Source organism: Carassius gibelio, chromosome A1 (assembly GCF_023724105.1).
Source record: "Carassius gibelio isolate Cgi1373 ecotype wild population from Czech Republic chromosome A1, carGib1.2-hapl.c, whole genome shotgun sequence".
Classification (NCBI taxonomy): Eukaryota; Metazoa; Chordata; class Actinopteri; order Cypriniformes; family Cyprinidae; genus Carassius; species Carassius gibelio.
The window spans coordinates 16,533,100-16,546,156 of NC_068371.1; the positions used below are offsets into that span (position 1 = coordinate 16,533,100).

At 43.1% G+C, this 13,057-nt stretch overlaps 2 protein-coding genes across 5 annotated transcripts in view; both read right to left on the reverse strand.

Annotated features, from left to right (window-relative positions):
* LOC128014926 (immunoglobulin-like domain-containing receptor 2) overlaps nucleotides 1-13,057 on the reverse strand; it is a 49,921-nt gene that overhangs the window by 31,427 nt on the left and 5,437 nt on the right. For all 4 annotated transcript variants that reach the window (XM_052598665.1, XM_052598645.1, XM_052598675.1 and 1 more), the window contains exon 3: nucleotides 12,544-12,663. In XM_052598665.1, the coding sequence (XP_052454625.1) occupies nucleotides 12,544-12,663 (120 nt within the window). The remainder of the gene's footprint in view (nucleotides 1-12,543; nucleotides 12,664-13,057) is intronic.
* Nucleotides 94-2,552, reverse strand: LOC128014950 (uncharacterized). The gene is made up of 2 exons (XM_052598740.1): nucleotides 2,074-2,552; nucleotides 94-1,574 (listed from the first exon to the last, which is right to left on the reverse strand). Exons 1-2 carry the CDS (start codon nucleotides 2,312-2,314, stop codon nucleotides 172-174), a joined length of 1,644 nt encoding a protein of 547 aa, XP_052454700.1. The 5' UTR covers nucleotides 2,315-2,552; the 3' UTR covers nucleotides 94-171.

Sequence of the window (13,057 nt, forward strand, 5' to 3'; positions counted from 1 at the left end):
TCAAGTAGTTTTTGTACTTGCAAATTTCATTTTTATTAAACCAGTTTATTTCTAAAATTCATATTGCGTCATCTGTTTTTAATAGTAGAATTTAAGTATACACATGTCATCAAAACTAATATATGTCTACAACAGTAATATACATATTTACAACATTACAATGAAACCGTTTTAACATGCACATCTTTCATTTTCATCTGGTTTCGCAACCACACTGGGACACATGTTAAGAAGTATACAGCAAACATTCACTATCTTGTCAAGAAGTGTCATCTCCTCCCCCTCACATGGCAGTAACAAACTAATTGGTATTCTCTTATGTAACATTGTGTACTTGTTGCGCAAACTGCCAATCACCCTTTCAACGTGAATCCTCAGGTGTGCTATTGCACGTGTATTTTCCACATCCTTAGCGTCAAGTTGACATCTTCCTTTAGTGAACGCAGGAACTTTGACCTCTGCACACATCATCCCCACACTATCCTTGATATCAAAGCCCCGATCAGCTAGCACTAAGTCACCAGGTAACAGTTTGTTGAGAAGGCCACAGTTCTCAGTTATGTGCTTGTCAGAGGCACGCCCACCCCATCCCTTGGAAATAAATGATATGGCACCTTGTGGTGTAATACCAATGAGGTATTTCATGGTGTGTGTACCTTTGTAATGAGAAAAGGCCTGTGCCCGTGCCTTTAGATTTGATGGCCTTTCTGTGCGTATTTCAAAGCAGTCGACTATAATAGCAACACGTTTTCCAAAAGCTTCCAAAAATTGATGCGGCATTGTAGCTTGTAAGCAATGCCTCTCTGTCCAGCACACCAATGGATTAAGCCGTGCATTTAAAACATCTATGGTGTCAGTAAAGGCAGTAGAAAGAGTATTACGTGACACATGGAAGAGATGGGCAAGGTGCTGTACAGGAAGATCAAGCCTCAGACGTATGAGTGTCAACAAAAGCATTTGAAAGGATGACAACTTTTTGGTAACTGGCAGGAAAGCCTTAACAGTGGTGAACAAAGACAATAAAATTGCAAAGCATGGAATTCCTGTGTAGTACCTGACCTTATTTGTGTCACCCTTTAAGAAGTCCTCATCCATCTTTCTCTTGTTCAGCTCACACCTAAGCTCCCTGTTCTCCTGCAACAGACGGTTAACTTCTGCACTGTTGCGCTCACAGAACTGACATTCTCTTCTTTGTCTCTTAACTGGCATGTCAACTTCTGCCTGGTTTCCACCTTCCTCATCCTCATCCTCTGCGGCTTCCACATCTGCCCATTCTCCACACTCATCTTCTACAGCTCCCACCTCTGCCTGGTCACCACCTGCAGCATCTGCTGCCACTTCTGCCTCTGCCTGGTCACCACCTTCCTTTTCATGTGCTGATCCCACCGGTTCTGCAGTGGTTTCTCTCTGCATTTGGGATTCACCGTCGTCTCCTGCTACTGGCACGGTCATTTGTTGTCGTTGTAATCGACGAGAATACCGGTCTGACTCGGTAGCACGCACTTCAGAGTGTCCCAGGTGCAGTGTTGGAGCCCAGTCAGGATTTGACTCATCCATTTCATAAGATGGTTTCCCTTTAAGAAAACAAGACATCAATAAATAAATAAATACAAAAAAAAAACTACTGCAGTGAAACAACTTTTTAAACAACATAGAAAAAACATTTTTAAGATGCATATTAAATCAATCACACCTTATTTAACAAAATCATAATATGAAATTAAAATAGGAATATCTTAAAAAACACAAACATGTGTTGTCCTAAATGTCAGCCCTGTAAAAAATGTCATATTCATTTATTTTAACTGTGTAAAGGTGGTGGTATATACACACCATTATGTGTTTTTAAAATATCTTATGTTAAAGTAGTTTCACAGCTATATAAGTGCCTGGTAGTTATTCTGGACTTTTCATTTACTACATTTCACCTAAACATTGTTTATATTTCTCATAGAAATTATAATACCATGTTGGATAAAAAGTGTCTTCCATACCACTCAATGCTCAGATTAAAGAATAAGATCTATTTTTCTGCAAGATATTTAGAAGTGTCTCTAATTCTTTGACACTCACCTGAATAAAAATGTCTGGAACACACTTTTAACGATCTTGGGATGCTTGAAAAGTTGATGTCTTTTCGTCTTACGGCTGAAATCCACGACAGCCGGCGTCTTTTTGTAACATCCGACACATAGCTTCCTTGATTCTTCCTCCAGACAGGAAAGCTAAAGAAAGACAATGCGTTGTCTAATTTTGTACCTTGTCGGTCGTGTGAACGGACACTGCAACCGACTACACAGCATGTTCGCCCCATAACTTAAAAATTAATGGAAAAATATATAATTTATATATTAGCGGACCCCTGGCCTGACAGATTTGCGGAACGGCGACGGCCTCACAATATGGCGGCGCTACCCATAAGCCACCGCGACGCTAGAGGCGTTACGTCACGCTGCCAAGCTCTATAGTATTTTAGCTGAGTCTTTCCCTGTGTTTAACACTTGGTTTTTGAGTCCAGGCTGCGTGCTACCTGCTTTGAATTTCCAAGTCCTTCCAAGTCTTTCAAAGCTACCTCAAGTAAGGTGTTCTTAGTTATTTGATTGTTCACATGCTCTAGTTTTGTTTTCTCCCCTTGTGGAGTTTTTATTTACCCTTCTTTACCCTTTTTGTTTCCCAATTATCTCATGTTATTAATTCCTCTGTCTGAGAAGAACTTTTGTTGGATTTTTGCCTTGCAAAGACCTTTTTTTAAATAAACCAACATTGCCTGGGGTACTACTGCCTTGAGTATTCAACTGGGTCCAACATCTCAGCCCAGCTTGTGACAGAAAAACCAAGTCATTCATGGACCCAGAAACACTCAGTTCCAATGACCTATTGGCAGTGATTGCTCAACATGAGGCATCTTTTTAGTGCCATGAAGCCGTTCTCAGCCGACAAGAAGAGCTAATGGCCAAACATTCTCAACTCCTGGCCGATGTGATGAGTTCCATCTGCCAGCTATTTGATCACCTCCTGGGTTCTTCACCTTCCTCTGCATCACCTCCGAGTGGAGTCAGGCCTTCTCCTGTGGTGGAGCCCCGACTACCACCTCCTAAGCCCTTTGCTGGAGATCCCAGTTACTGCCAGGGTTTCCTCACCCAGTGCTCTCTCACCTTTGAGCTTCAGCCATCAAGTTTCCCCATGGATCACTCTAAGATTGCTTACATTATTACACTTCTTTCAGACAAGGCACTCTCTTGGGCCTCAGCAGTGTGGCAATCCCAGGACGCCTGTTGTAAGTCCTACATGGCATTTGTAGAAGAATTCAAGTGGGTGTTTGATCATCCTGTCAGTGGTCGGGAGGCTTCCAAGCGCCTACTCACTCTTCGTCAGGATTCCTGTAGAACTGCAGATTTCACCATAGAGTTTCGGACCATTGCCGCAAAAAGTGGATGGAACGATGAGGCACTGAGGGTCTGTTTTCAGGTAGGATTGTCTGAGCCCCTTCAAGATTAGTTAGCCACTCGAGAACCAGCTGAAGATCAGGAGTCCCTCATAGCAATGGCCATCCGCCTAGACAATCGCCTGAGAGAGCGGAGGACAGCTTGTCCCAAGGAGTCTCAGTCCCAAGTTCCTCTGAGGAGGTCCGGTTCCTCAGTTTGTATTCCTTCATCCAGAACTTCCCCAGCTCCTGAACAGCTCCACAATTCCCCAGAAGAAATGCAATTGGGCTGTTCCAGGCTTTCTCCCAACAAGAGGGAACGTCGCATGAGGGAGCATCGTTACCTCTGCTGCAGGAACTGGGATCCAGCCACTTCCGTTCCTCTTGCCCCGAGCTCTTGGGAAATGCCTGTCCCCATACAACAACAGGGGGGCTGTGATGGGGAAAATTATAGCTCCTCCTGCTAATGACGTCCTAGCAGTTCCAGTCATGCTGTCCTGGGAGGGCCACCAGCATCAGGTCCAGGCTATGATTGATTCTGGGGCCGCAGGCGACTTTCTAGATCTAACCTTGATTAAGAAACTTAATAAAACTACCCAACAGTAGTTGGCAGACCTCTGGAACAGTGCAAAGTGACAGAGGCCACTCAATCCCCGCGACTTACCATCTTTCAACATCAGCAGGAGGCGACCCTCTATCTTATGGACTCACCCGAGTACCCTGTTATCCTGGGTCACCCTTGGCTGTGCAGACATAATCGCCATATCGACTGGCCCACTGGCACTATCCTAAGCTTGGGTTCTAATTGTCCACTCTCCTGCCTACTTCAGAGTTCCCCAGCCCATTGTTCTGAGTTTCAAGAGTCTGTCGACCTGTCTCGAGTCCCCAGAGTTTATCATAAGTTTAAGGCAGTGCTCAGCAAGTCCCAGGCTACCTCCTTACCACCTCACTGCACTTACGACTGTGCTATTGAATTACTCCCTGGCTCCTGCCCTCCCAGGGGTCGGATCTTCTCCTTGTCTCCCCCAGAGCGCTCAGCTATCGATCTCTACATTAAGGAGTCCTTGGCAGCCGGTATCATCCGTGCCTCAACCTCCCCAGCTGGGGCAGGTTTCTTCTTTGTTCAGAAGAAAGACGGGGGTCTTAGGCCTTGTATTGATTACCGGGGCCTCAACAAGATCATGGTTCAGAATCGATACCCCTTACCTCTCATGGCCACAGACTTTGAACTACTTCAAGGAGACTCTGTTTTCATTAAACTGGATCTCCGCAAAGCTTACCATATTGTGCTTATCTGGCAGGGAGATGAATGAAATACTGCCTTCAACACCCCCACAGGCCACTATGAGTATCTCGTAATGCCTTTCGGACTCACCAGTGCCCCCGCAGTATTCCAAGCGCTAATTAATGATGTCCTCTGGGACCTTCTTAATCAATTCGTCTTAGTATACCTTGACGATATTCTCATTTTCTCAGTCACTGGAGGATCATGAGGGGCATGTTAGCAGGGTTCTCCAGAGACTCCTTGACAATCACCTCTATGTAAAGCCAGAGAAGTGTGAATTTCATGTTACCCAGGCTCAGTTTCTTGGTCACTCCTGGCCACCTGGAGATGGATTCTAAGGTAGAGGCGATCCACAACTGGCCCATATCTACTACTGTCAAGGAGGTTCAACATTTTATTGGCTTCGCAAACTTCTATAGAAAGTTCATTAAGAATTTCAGCTCTGTCGTGGCCCCCTTGACGGTTCTCACTAAGCGAGGAGGAACCAAGGTTCAGTGGGGTCCTGAGGCAGCAGGGGCCTTCGAAGATCTCATGCGCCGCTTCACTTCCGCTCCCATTCTTCTGATCCCTTAACCAGACAGACCTTTTGTAGTGGAGTTGGATGCCCCAGAGGTGGGGGTAGGGGCCATCCTGTCGCAGAGAGGTGAAGATGGAAAATTACACCCTTGCGCCTTCATGTCTCGTTGCCTGTCAGATGCCGAGCACAACTACCACGTGGGGGATCTTGAGTTTGCTCGCAGTAAAACTGGCCTTGAAGGAGTGGCGCCACTGGCTCGAGGGGACCCAGCACCCTTTCCAGGTTCTCACGGACAACAAAAACCTGGAGTATCTCCAGCAGGCTAAGCGGTTGAATCCTCTGCAAGCTAGATGGTCACTGTTCTTTAATAGATTCCATTTTCTTCTATCTTACAGACCCGGCACCAAGAATGTCAAGCCAGATGCCCTGTCTCAAGCCTACTCTACTGAGGCACAAGAGAAGCCATTGACACCAATAATTCCAAGCCTAGTATCGTCACGCCCCTTCAGTTGGAACTGGAAAGAGTGGTGCGAGAGGGCCCTCTCTCCAGGTGGTAGTCCCCCTGGACGCCTGTTTGTTCCTCAAGCTGCCCGATCCAGGGTTTTGCAGTGGGGTCATGAGTCTCCCTTGACTTGCCATCCAGGAAGTGCTCGCACCCTTGACTTTCTTAAGCGGTGGTTTTGATGGCCATCCATCAAGAAGGACGTTAAGGTCTATGTGGAGGCCCGCCCTGTATGCAACCAAGGAAAGTCTACACAACAGTGACCTCAGGGACTGCTCCGTCCTTTACCTATTCCCCACAGGCCATGGTCAAATCTCTCTCTGGACTTTGTTACCAGGCTTCCGCCATCCAAGGGCAATACAGTCATCCTGGTGGTTGTAGACCGGTTCTCCAAAGCTGCCCAGTTCATTCCCCTGCCCAAGATGCCTTCGGCTAAGGATACTGCAGAGCTCCTCATGAACCATGTCTTCCGTATATTTGGCATTCCCCAGGACATTGTCTCTGACCAAGGTGCCCAGTTCTAGTCCCGGTTCTGGGAATCCTTCTGCAGGCTTATTGGGGCCACGGCCAGCCTATCATCTGGGTTCCATCCAGAGTCTAATGGCCAGACAGAACGTGTTAATCCAGATCTGGAGACCACCCTACGGTGTATAGCGGCTAGCAATCCCACATCTTGGGCCACCTATATTATTTGGACTGAATATGCCTACAACACCCTCCAGTCCTCGGCCACTGGACTATCCCCCTTTGAATGCCAGTTTGGATATACCCCTCCATTATTCCCAGAGGAAGAGGCACAAGTTGGTGTTCCCTCGGCCCAACGCTGTCAGCTTATGTGGAGGAAGGCCAGACGTACCCTCCTTCGGACTTCCCAGAAATACCAAGTTTAGGCTAATCGTCGCCTCCGGACAGCACCCAATTTTCGTTCCTAGAGGAGGGGGTCCTATCAGCATTTGACCTCCTGTAGTTTGTCTCCGTGCCTCTAGAGGTCCCCTGTCTTAATTCTTCTTTGTCTACTCTTGTTAGCGTTATCCAGGTCACCTGTGCCTTGTTTCTCTTAGAGTATTTTAGTTGAGTCTTTCCCTGTGTTTAACACTTGGTTTTTGAATCCAGGCTGCGTGCTACCTGATTTTAATTTCCAAGTCCTTCCAAGTCTTTCCAAGCTACCTCAAGTAAGGTTTTCTTCGTTATTTGATTGTCCACATGCTCTAGTTTAGTTTTCCCCCCTTGTGGAGTTTTTATTTACCCTTGTGATTTTTGTTTCTCAATTATCTCTCATGTTATTAATTCTAGTGATCGACCGATATTGATTTTTTATAACCGATACCGATTATTTGTATGTTTATGTACCCGATAACCGATATGCAGAACCGATATTTATTTACTGTTATACTTCTGTTTCTGACAATTATTACAACACAAATGAGCTGAAAAAAACATTTTATTTATAACAATCACTCCCTCCTTGCAAAAAAAAAAAAAAAAACATTATATTTATACACAAATAAATAGAGGGGTCTGAGTCCAAAAAATGTAAGCGCACTGTTACTAAGTGTCTTTGTTTTAAAATAAAAGCTTTGATGAGGTAAAAAAATAAAAACAGGTAAAAAAATAAAGCACAAAAATGATTCTAACATATTCGTGGGGGCGGGAGGGCTATTTAGGAGTGCATAGCTATATAGTAGTGTAACTTAATACTCCCAGTTAGGCAGAACTAGGTTTTAGTGTAGAAAACAGAGTCTTTCAGCATTCTGCCCTGTAAGCCTGCTTCCTTCAAAAATTTTATGCAGTGGCATTGCTTGAGGCTTCCTGATCATCAACCCAGTCAGGTGCTGAGCAATATGAACAAACTTTTTTTCCCGAGACTATATAAAGTTAAACAGTACTTGTCAGTTGGCATTTTATGATCTAGATTCAATCTAACGTTAAATCATGAAATGCCAACTGACAAAGTGCTGTTTGACTATAACTTAATCAACCGCGATCGCGCATGGAGATAAAAATTATTAATTTCCACAAAGCGCTTAAGCCTCCAGATCATCCGTCAGTTGCTAAGCAATATGAACAAACTTTCTCTTCTAGACTAATGGTGAGCAAATACAACAGATAGAGAATTAAATTCAACGCTTTTATTTTCAACATGCACTCATTCATGTCTGTTTTATTTAATTCATGTAAAGATACGTCTTTATTGGGGCAGGACATGATGAATTACACTACGTGACTCAATGAGTTCGTCTCAATTGTTTAGAAACAAGCTGCATAAATTAACTATATCAGGAATTTATGTCTCAGATCTCATTTGTGCATGTCTGTTATGTTAAATAAAGTTGATTAATTAAAGCAAACCAAGTAGAACATATATTTACCTGTGCACTGAGTTGTTGTTGACTGATCTCCTCAGACGCCCGGGCTGCAATGGCGGAAATCTCAAAACGGCCACAAGATGGCGCCGTAAATCGGCGAATCCGATATTACAAAACCGATACCCGATTATGGAAAAATGCTTAAATATCGGGATAAATATCGGTAAACAGATACATCGGTCGATCACTAATTAATTCCTCTGTCTGAGAAGAACTTTTGTATTTTTGCCTTGCCAAGACCTTTTTTTTTTAAATAAACCAACATTGCCTGGAGTAATGCCTTCAGTATTTCACTTGGATCCAACATTTTAGCCTCTGTGGCCTAGTGGCAGATCTCTGAACCACCACACCAGAGACCCGACTTCTAGCCCGGCTTGTGACACAAACAAAATTAAACCCTGGGCTTGTGATGATACATTGATGTGTGAAGACACCAAACGATCGGTCTGTGCAAGAAACTGAACAGTATTTATATATTTTTTTTACCTCTGATATTCACCACAATGTCAGAACTGTACAGAGAGAATTCAGATCTTCTTTGTCAGCCTGCGCATTGCCTCTTCTTCTTCTTGCTTTACTGTGGATCACAGACTTATAAGTGCATTACCAATGATGCGCTTGAAAGACAGGTGGCAGTAATGCAGTTATAAGTCTGTGATCCACCGTAAAGCAAGTGGTAAAAAACTATATAAATACTGTTCAGTTTCTTGCACAAAGCCATCGTTTGGTGTGTTTACACATCAATGTATTGTCATGAGCCGCAGGGTTTAATTTGGTTTTGTTTGTGTATGTTTTTTTTTTGCCTCTCAAAGCCATGATTCTCATTCACTTCCATTATATGACTGACAGACTGCAATGTTTTGAGTTAAAAATCTTTGTGTTCTACTGAAGAAACAGAGACACCAACATCTTGGATGCCCAGGGGGTAAGCAGATAAACATTAAAATGTAATTTTTGGGTGAACTATCCCTTTAAGTACAGAAAGATCATTGTTGTACTTCATTTACACTACGGGGCCATTGAATGCTTGAATCTGATTGGCTGGCAAACGTTCTGGTGTGCAATTATTTTCAGGGAAATGCACGGTTAACGTATTTCCAGGCAGATCTTTTGAGTTCCATATCACTTCGTATAGTTAATTGTAATAACAGAAATTAGCATACAGTACCCATACAGCACACATTAATGCAATCACACATCCTCGCACTACAGTTTGCACAAAAAGGTGTTGTCAGCGATGCCCTGATAATTTTATCAGTTAGCCTATATAGTGAAGCAACACGTGGCATTTCTCACTAGCAAGGTAATAACAGCACTGTTTAGAGATGCTGCTTCAGAAAGTGACATGACACACAGTCAAGTATGGTGACCCATACTCAGAATTCATGCTCTGCATTTAACCCATCCAAAGTGCACACACACACACAGCAGTGAACAAACACAAACCTTGAACGCACACCCGGAGCAGTGGGCAGCCATTTATGTTGCAGGGTTTCGGTGCCTTGCTAAAGGTCACTAAGTCGTGGTACAGCCAGCTTGAGCCTTCTGCCTTGACCACATGGGTGTGATGGCCCTCTGTTCCGCCCGGGTGGGCATCACCTAATGTCCTCAACTACCCATGTTTTTGTTTGCATTTGTTTGTCTTTTTTCCTCCTTTGGACCTGGCCCTCCGTCCCTCCCCTTTTTCCCTCCGGCGGTCCACCACCCTCCTGGACTCCTTGTTTTGTGTTACACCTTCCTGTCTCTGCCTTTCCATCCCATCTGGTTGTTCCATCTCTGTTTTTTCCATTTTACCTGGTTGTCCTGTCTTTGTCTCTCCATTCCACCTGGTTGTTTGTCTCTGTCCATTCTATCTGGTTCTCCTGTCCCTGTTTTCTGACCCTCCGTCCCTCCCCCTAGTCCGCCGCCGCTTCACCTCCCTCCTACCTCTTTTTCTGTTGGGTTTTCCAGGGTTTCAGGTGGTGCATCTGGGAGCTGCTCCGTAGGGGAGGGGTAATGTTACGCTGTCAGTCTCTGTTTTCCTGGGTGTTCCCTAGTGAGCTCACTTCTCCTTAGGCACTTCACCATAGGCATTTTAATTCCTCTAGTCTGGTTCTGTCTTCACAGTAATTGCACTCCAATTAGAATCGCACAGGTGCTGACAATCCTCTGTCATTAGTCTCCCTATGTATAGCTGTCTTTCTCTGTCATCTGTATGGAGTCCTTACCCTATGTGTGAGTTGTGCTCGTCTCCCGAGTTTTCCCTTTACCTTCTTGTTCCTCCGAGTTTCCTATCCATTTCATCCGGTTCCCTCTTTTGTTTGGTTTGTCTCTCATGACTGTTTATTTTGTATTTTTACCCTTCTGTAAATAAAACCCATACTTGCAATTGGATCCTACCCTCTCCTTGTGTTTTCCCAAACCCAACCGTCACAATCGTCTTATTCAAGTGATTTAACATTTTTAGTTTTTCACTAACCACGCATAATCTTTGTTTGTTTATATAATATTTTTACACAATCATGTACATGCATGCTGCTCACAAATTATTATAGCCTAGTGTGTACTGATTACAGTGAGATTAGATTTTAGCTATTTAGATATCTATTAAGTAACTGAAAAAGGCACAAATATCAGGGCATGACAAAACTTCTCCAGGCCCCAAAAATACCCTTAGACTCCAGAGGGTTAATAATTGCATTGGAATGCTATCAATGGCTCAAGCCTCCATTACCAGATTTTAAAATGACGTTTTGGAACTAGCAAAAGAGGCGTTGGATGAGACGTGGAAGAAATAATCCGGACAAATTTAAATGTAAATGCCTTTAAATATGTCATCTGATCAATATCTTGAGGTGTGGTTACCGTAGTCTAAGCAGAATAATTGACTCCGGGCCACGGAATTATTAGAAAAATTATGCACACCAGAGGTGTGAAAACCAATTGTGGCCACATCACCACCTCAGGTATGCATTATTTTTCTAATAATTCAGCGGCCTGGAGTCAATTATTCCTTTCTTAATTAATGCATAGCATTAAGGTAATTAGAATGAGAAAACTGAAGTGCTTGACTGGTATGAACAATGTCAACATCAGTTATCTTTCACTGCTGCTTTTCTTGACTGACATCTCTCATTTCAAACTTTACTTCTGAAAGACTTCATGGCAGCTCGACTTCATTTTATCAGAAATGTTGTGAAAATTCTGCAAATTATTGGGACAAACTCCTGCCCTTGAAATGAAAGGTAAAATACTTAATCACTGGTGTGCTATTTATTTGATTCCTGTACACTACACGTCTCCATTCAGATCTGTACAATGAGTCCTTATGTCACACTGCGCAGCTGGACACTGAAAGCCTCACTGTTTCCATGGCAGCACATCTAGCACTGGATGATCCTGCTCTTTGTGTGGTCGGCTGGCATAAATACATTTTGAATATACAACATTTTGTAAATTATCTCTCCATTAGCTCTCTATAACCGCCAATTAAGATTTGTAAATGTTCTGCTTGGAAACATGCAGAACTTGCTAAGTATATTCCTTGAGCAGTGAGCACTGTTTATTATCAATTTATTTTATACTTATTTAGTGTTCATAATCATTTATAATATTTAGTTTGACCTCCCAAGGTGGATGAACAACATTTTCTGAATGTTAAACACACTATATGCATGACTATATCTTCTAAAATGGGCTGAATTGTCAAGGCAGATCTCTACAAACTAAATTCAGCTCCGGCTCTCCAGTTTATAAACATCTAAGCAGCCGCTCTAAAAAGAGAATAACCCACACAGAACAGTGAACGGATGGGTCATGAACCGGCATAAATCAGGAATGTACTTCAGTTGTTCAAATGGTAAGTCAGAGCTCTTTATATTGCTTTAGATTACACACTGTAAGAGACAGAGGTGCCTCTCATTCCACTGGCAAAATAAAGCCATTTGAGGGAAGCTCAGAGACTCCAAATAGACTGTAGATATCAGAGTCATTTCAGATATTGAGGAGGATTTTGTGAACAAGACTGTTAAACATAATGAAATATCGATTATTACTAATACTGTTGATCTCTAACTGCAGACACATGAATACAACATTTTCACCATCAGTGGTTGATAAAAAAAGAAACAAAGACTCTCATGATTCTAAACACATGCTCATAGCATCTGTTTGAATGCGTGATTTTGATCAGCACAAACCCCGCAGAAGATTTCACTGCTCAACTCAATCACACAGTCAATAATCAGGAAAAGTTCAGGATGCTACACTAAGCTTAAGGCAGGTTACAGTTAGCATTTGTTTCAGTGTTGTGTAGGTTATCAGCACGGTCACGTATTAATTTTTAGGATGGGTCTGCAGGACAAGGTTTATTTTAACTGGTTTAAGAGAAAATCTCATGTCATGCCCAGTGTCTGGTCACTCATTTCCTGTTGTGAGTGTGTGTGTTTCCTGTGAGTGTTGTGCGCTCACCCAACACAAGAAGCTCCACATGTGCTTCATTCTGTCCCTCCAGATCATCAGAAATCACCACCTTACAGTAGTAAACACCACTGTCACCCCACTGCAGCTCACCTATGCGCAGGTCAGCCTCTGAGAGACAGAGAGACAGACAGACATATATTGGTCAATCCAGAGTTAAAAACAGATGTTCACATGACAGGAGTATCTAAATTACTGACCTTGACTGTTAAATTTATCCAATAATTAGCATAATGAAAACATAAAGATGGTGACACAAACTAGAAAAAAACCCCGGTCTTTACATAAATAACAAATAAAAAAAACAGGGGTGATGAGAAGCTCATCCCACCACTACAATAACGACATGGACACTTTTATATCAAATACACTTTTAAATGTGCATGAACTGTACTGTGTCAGAGGAAGGAGAGATATGATCATTCCTGCAGCCACTGGAGTGAGTAAACAGACTAATTTCAGGAACAGGAAACAGTCGGTACAATGAGCAGCACTTCCTGTGAGG

Excerpts from the sequence above, each read along its gene's own strand:
- LOC128014950 (XM_052598740.1), bottom strand. The coding sequence starts at position 2,314 with ATGGGGCGAACATGCTGTGTAGTCGGTTGCAGTGTCCGTTCACACGAC. Across the intron at positions 1,575-2,073 it reads TTCCAGACATTTTTATTCAG|GGAAACCATCTTATGAAATG; the intron begins GTGAGTGTCAAA and ends GTTTTCTTAAAG.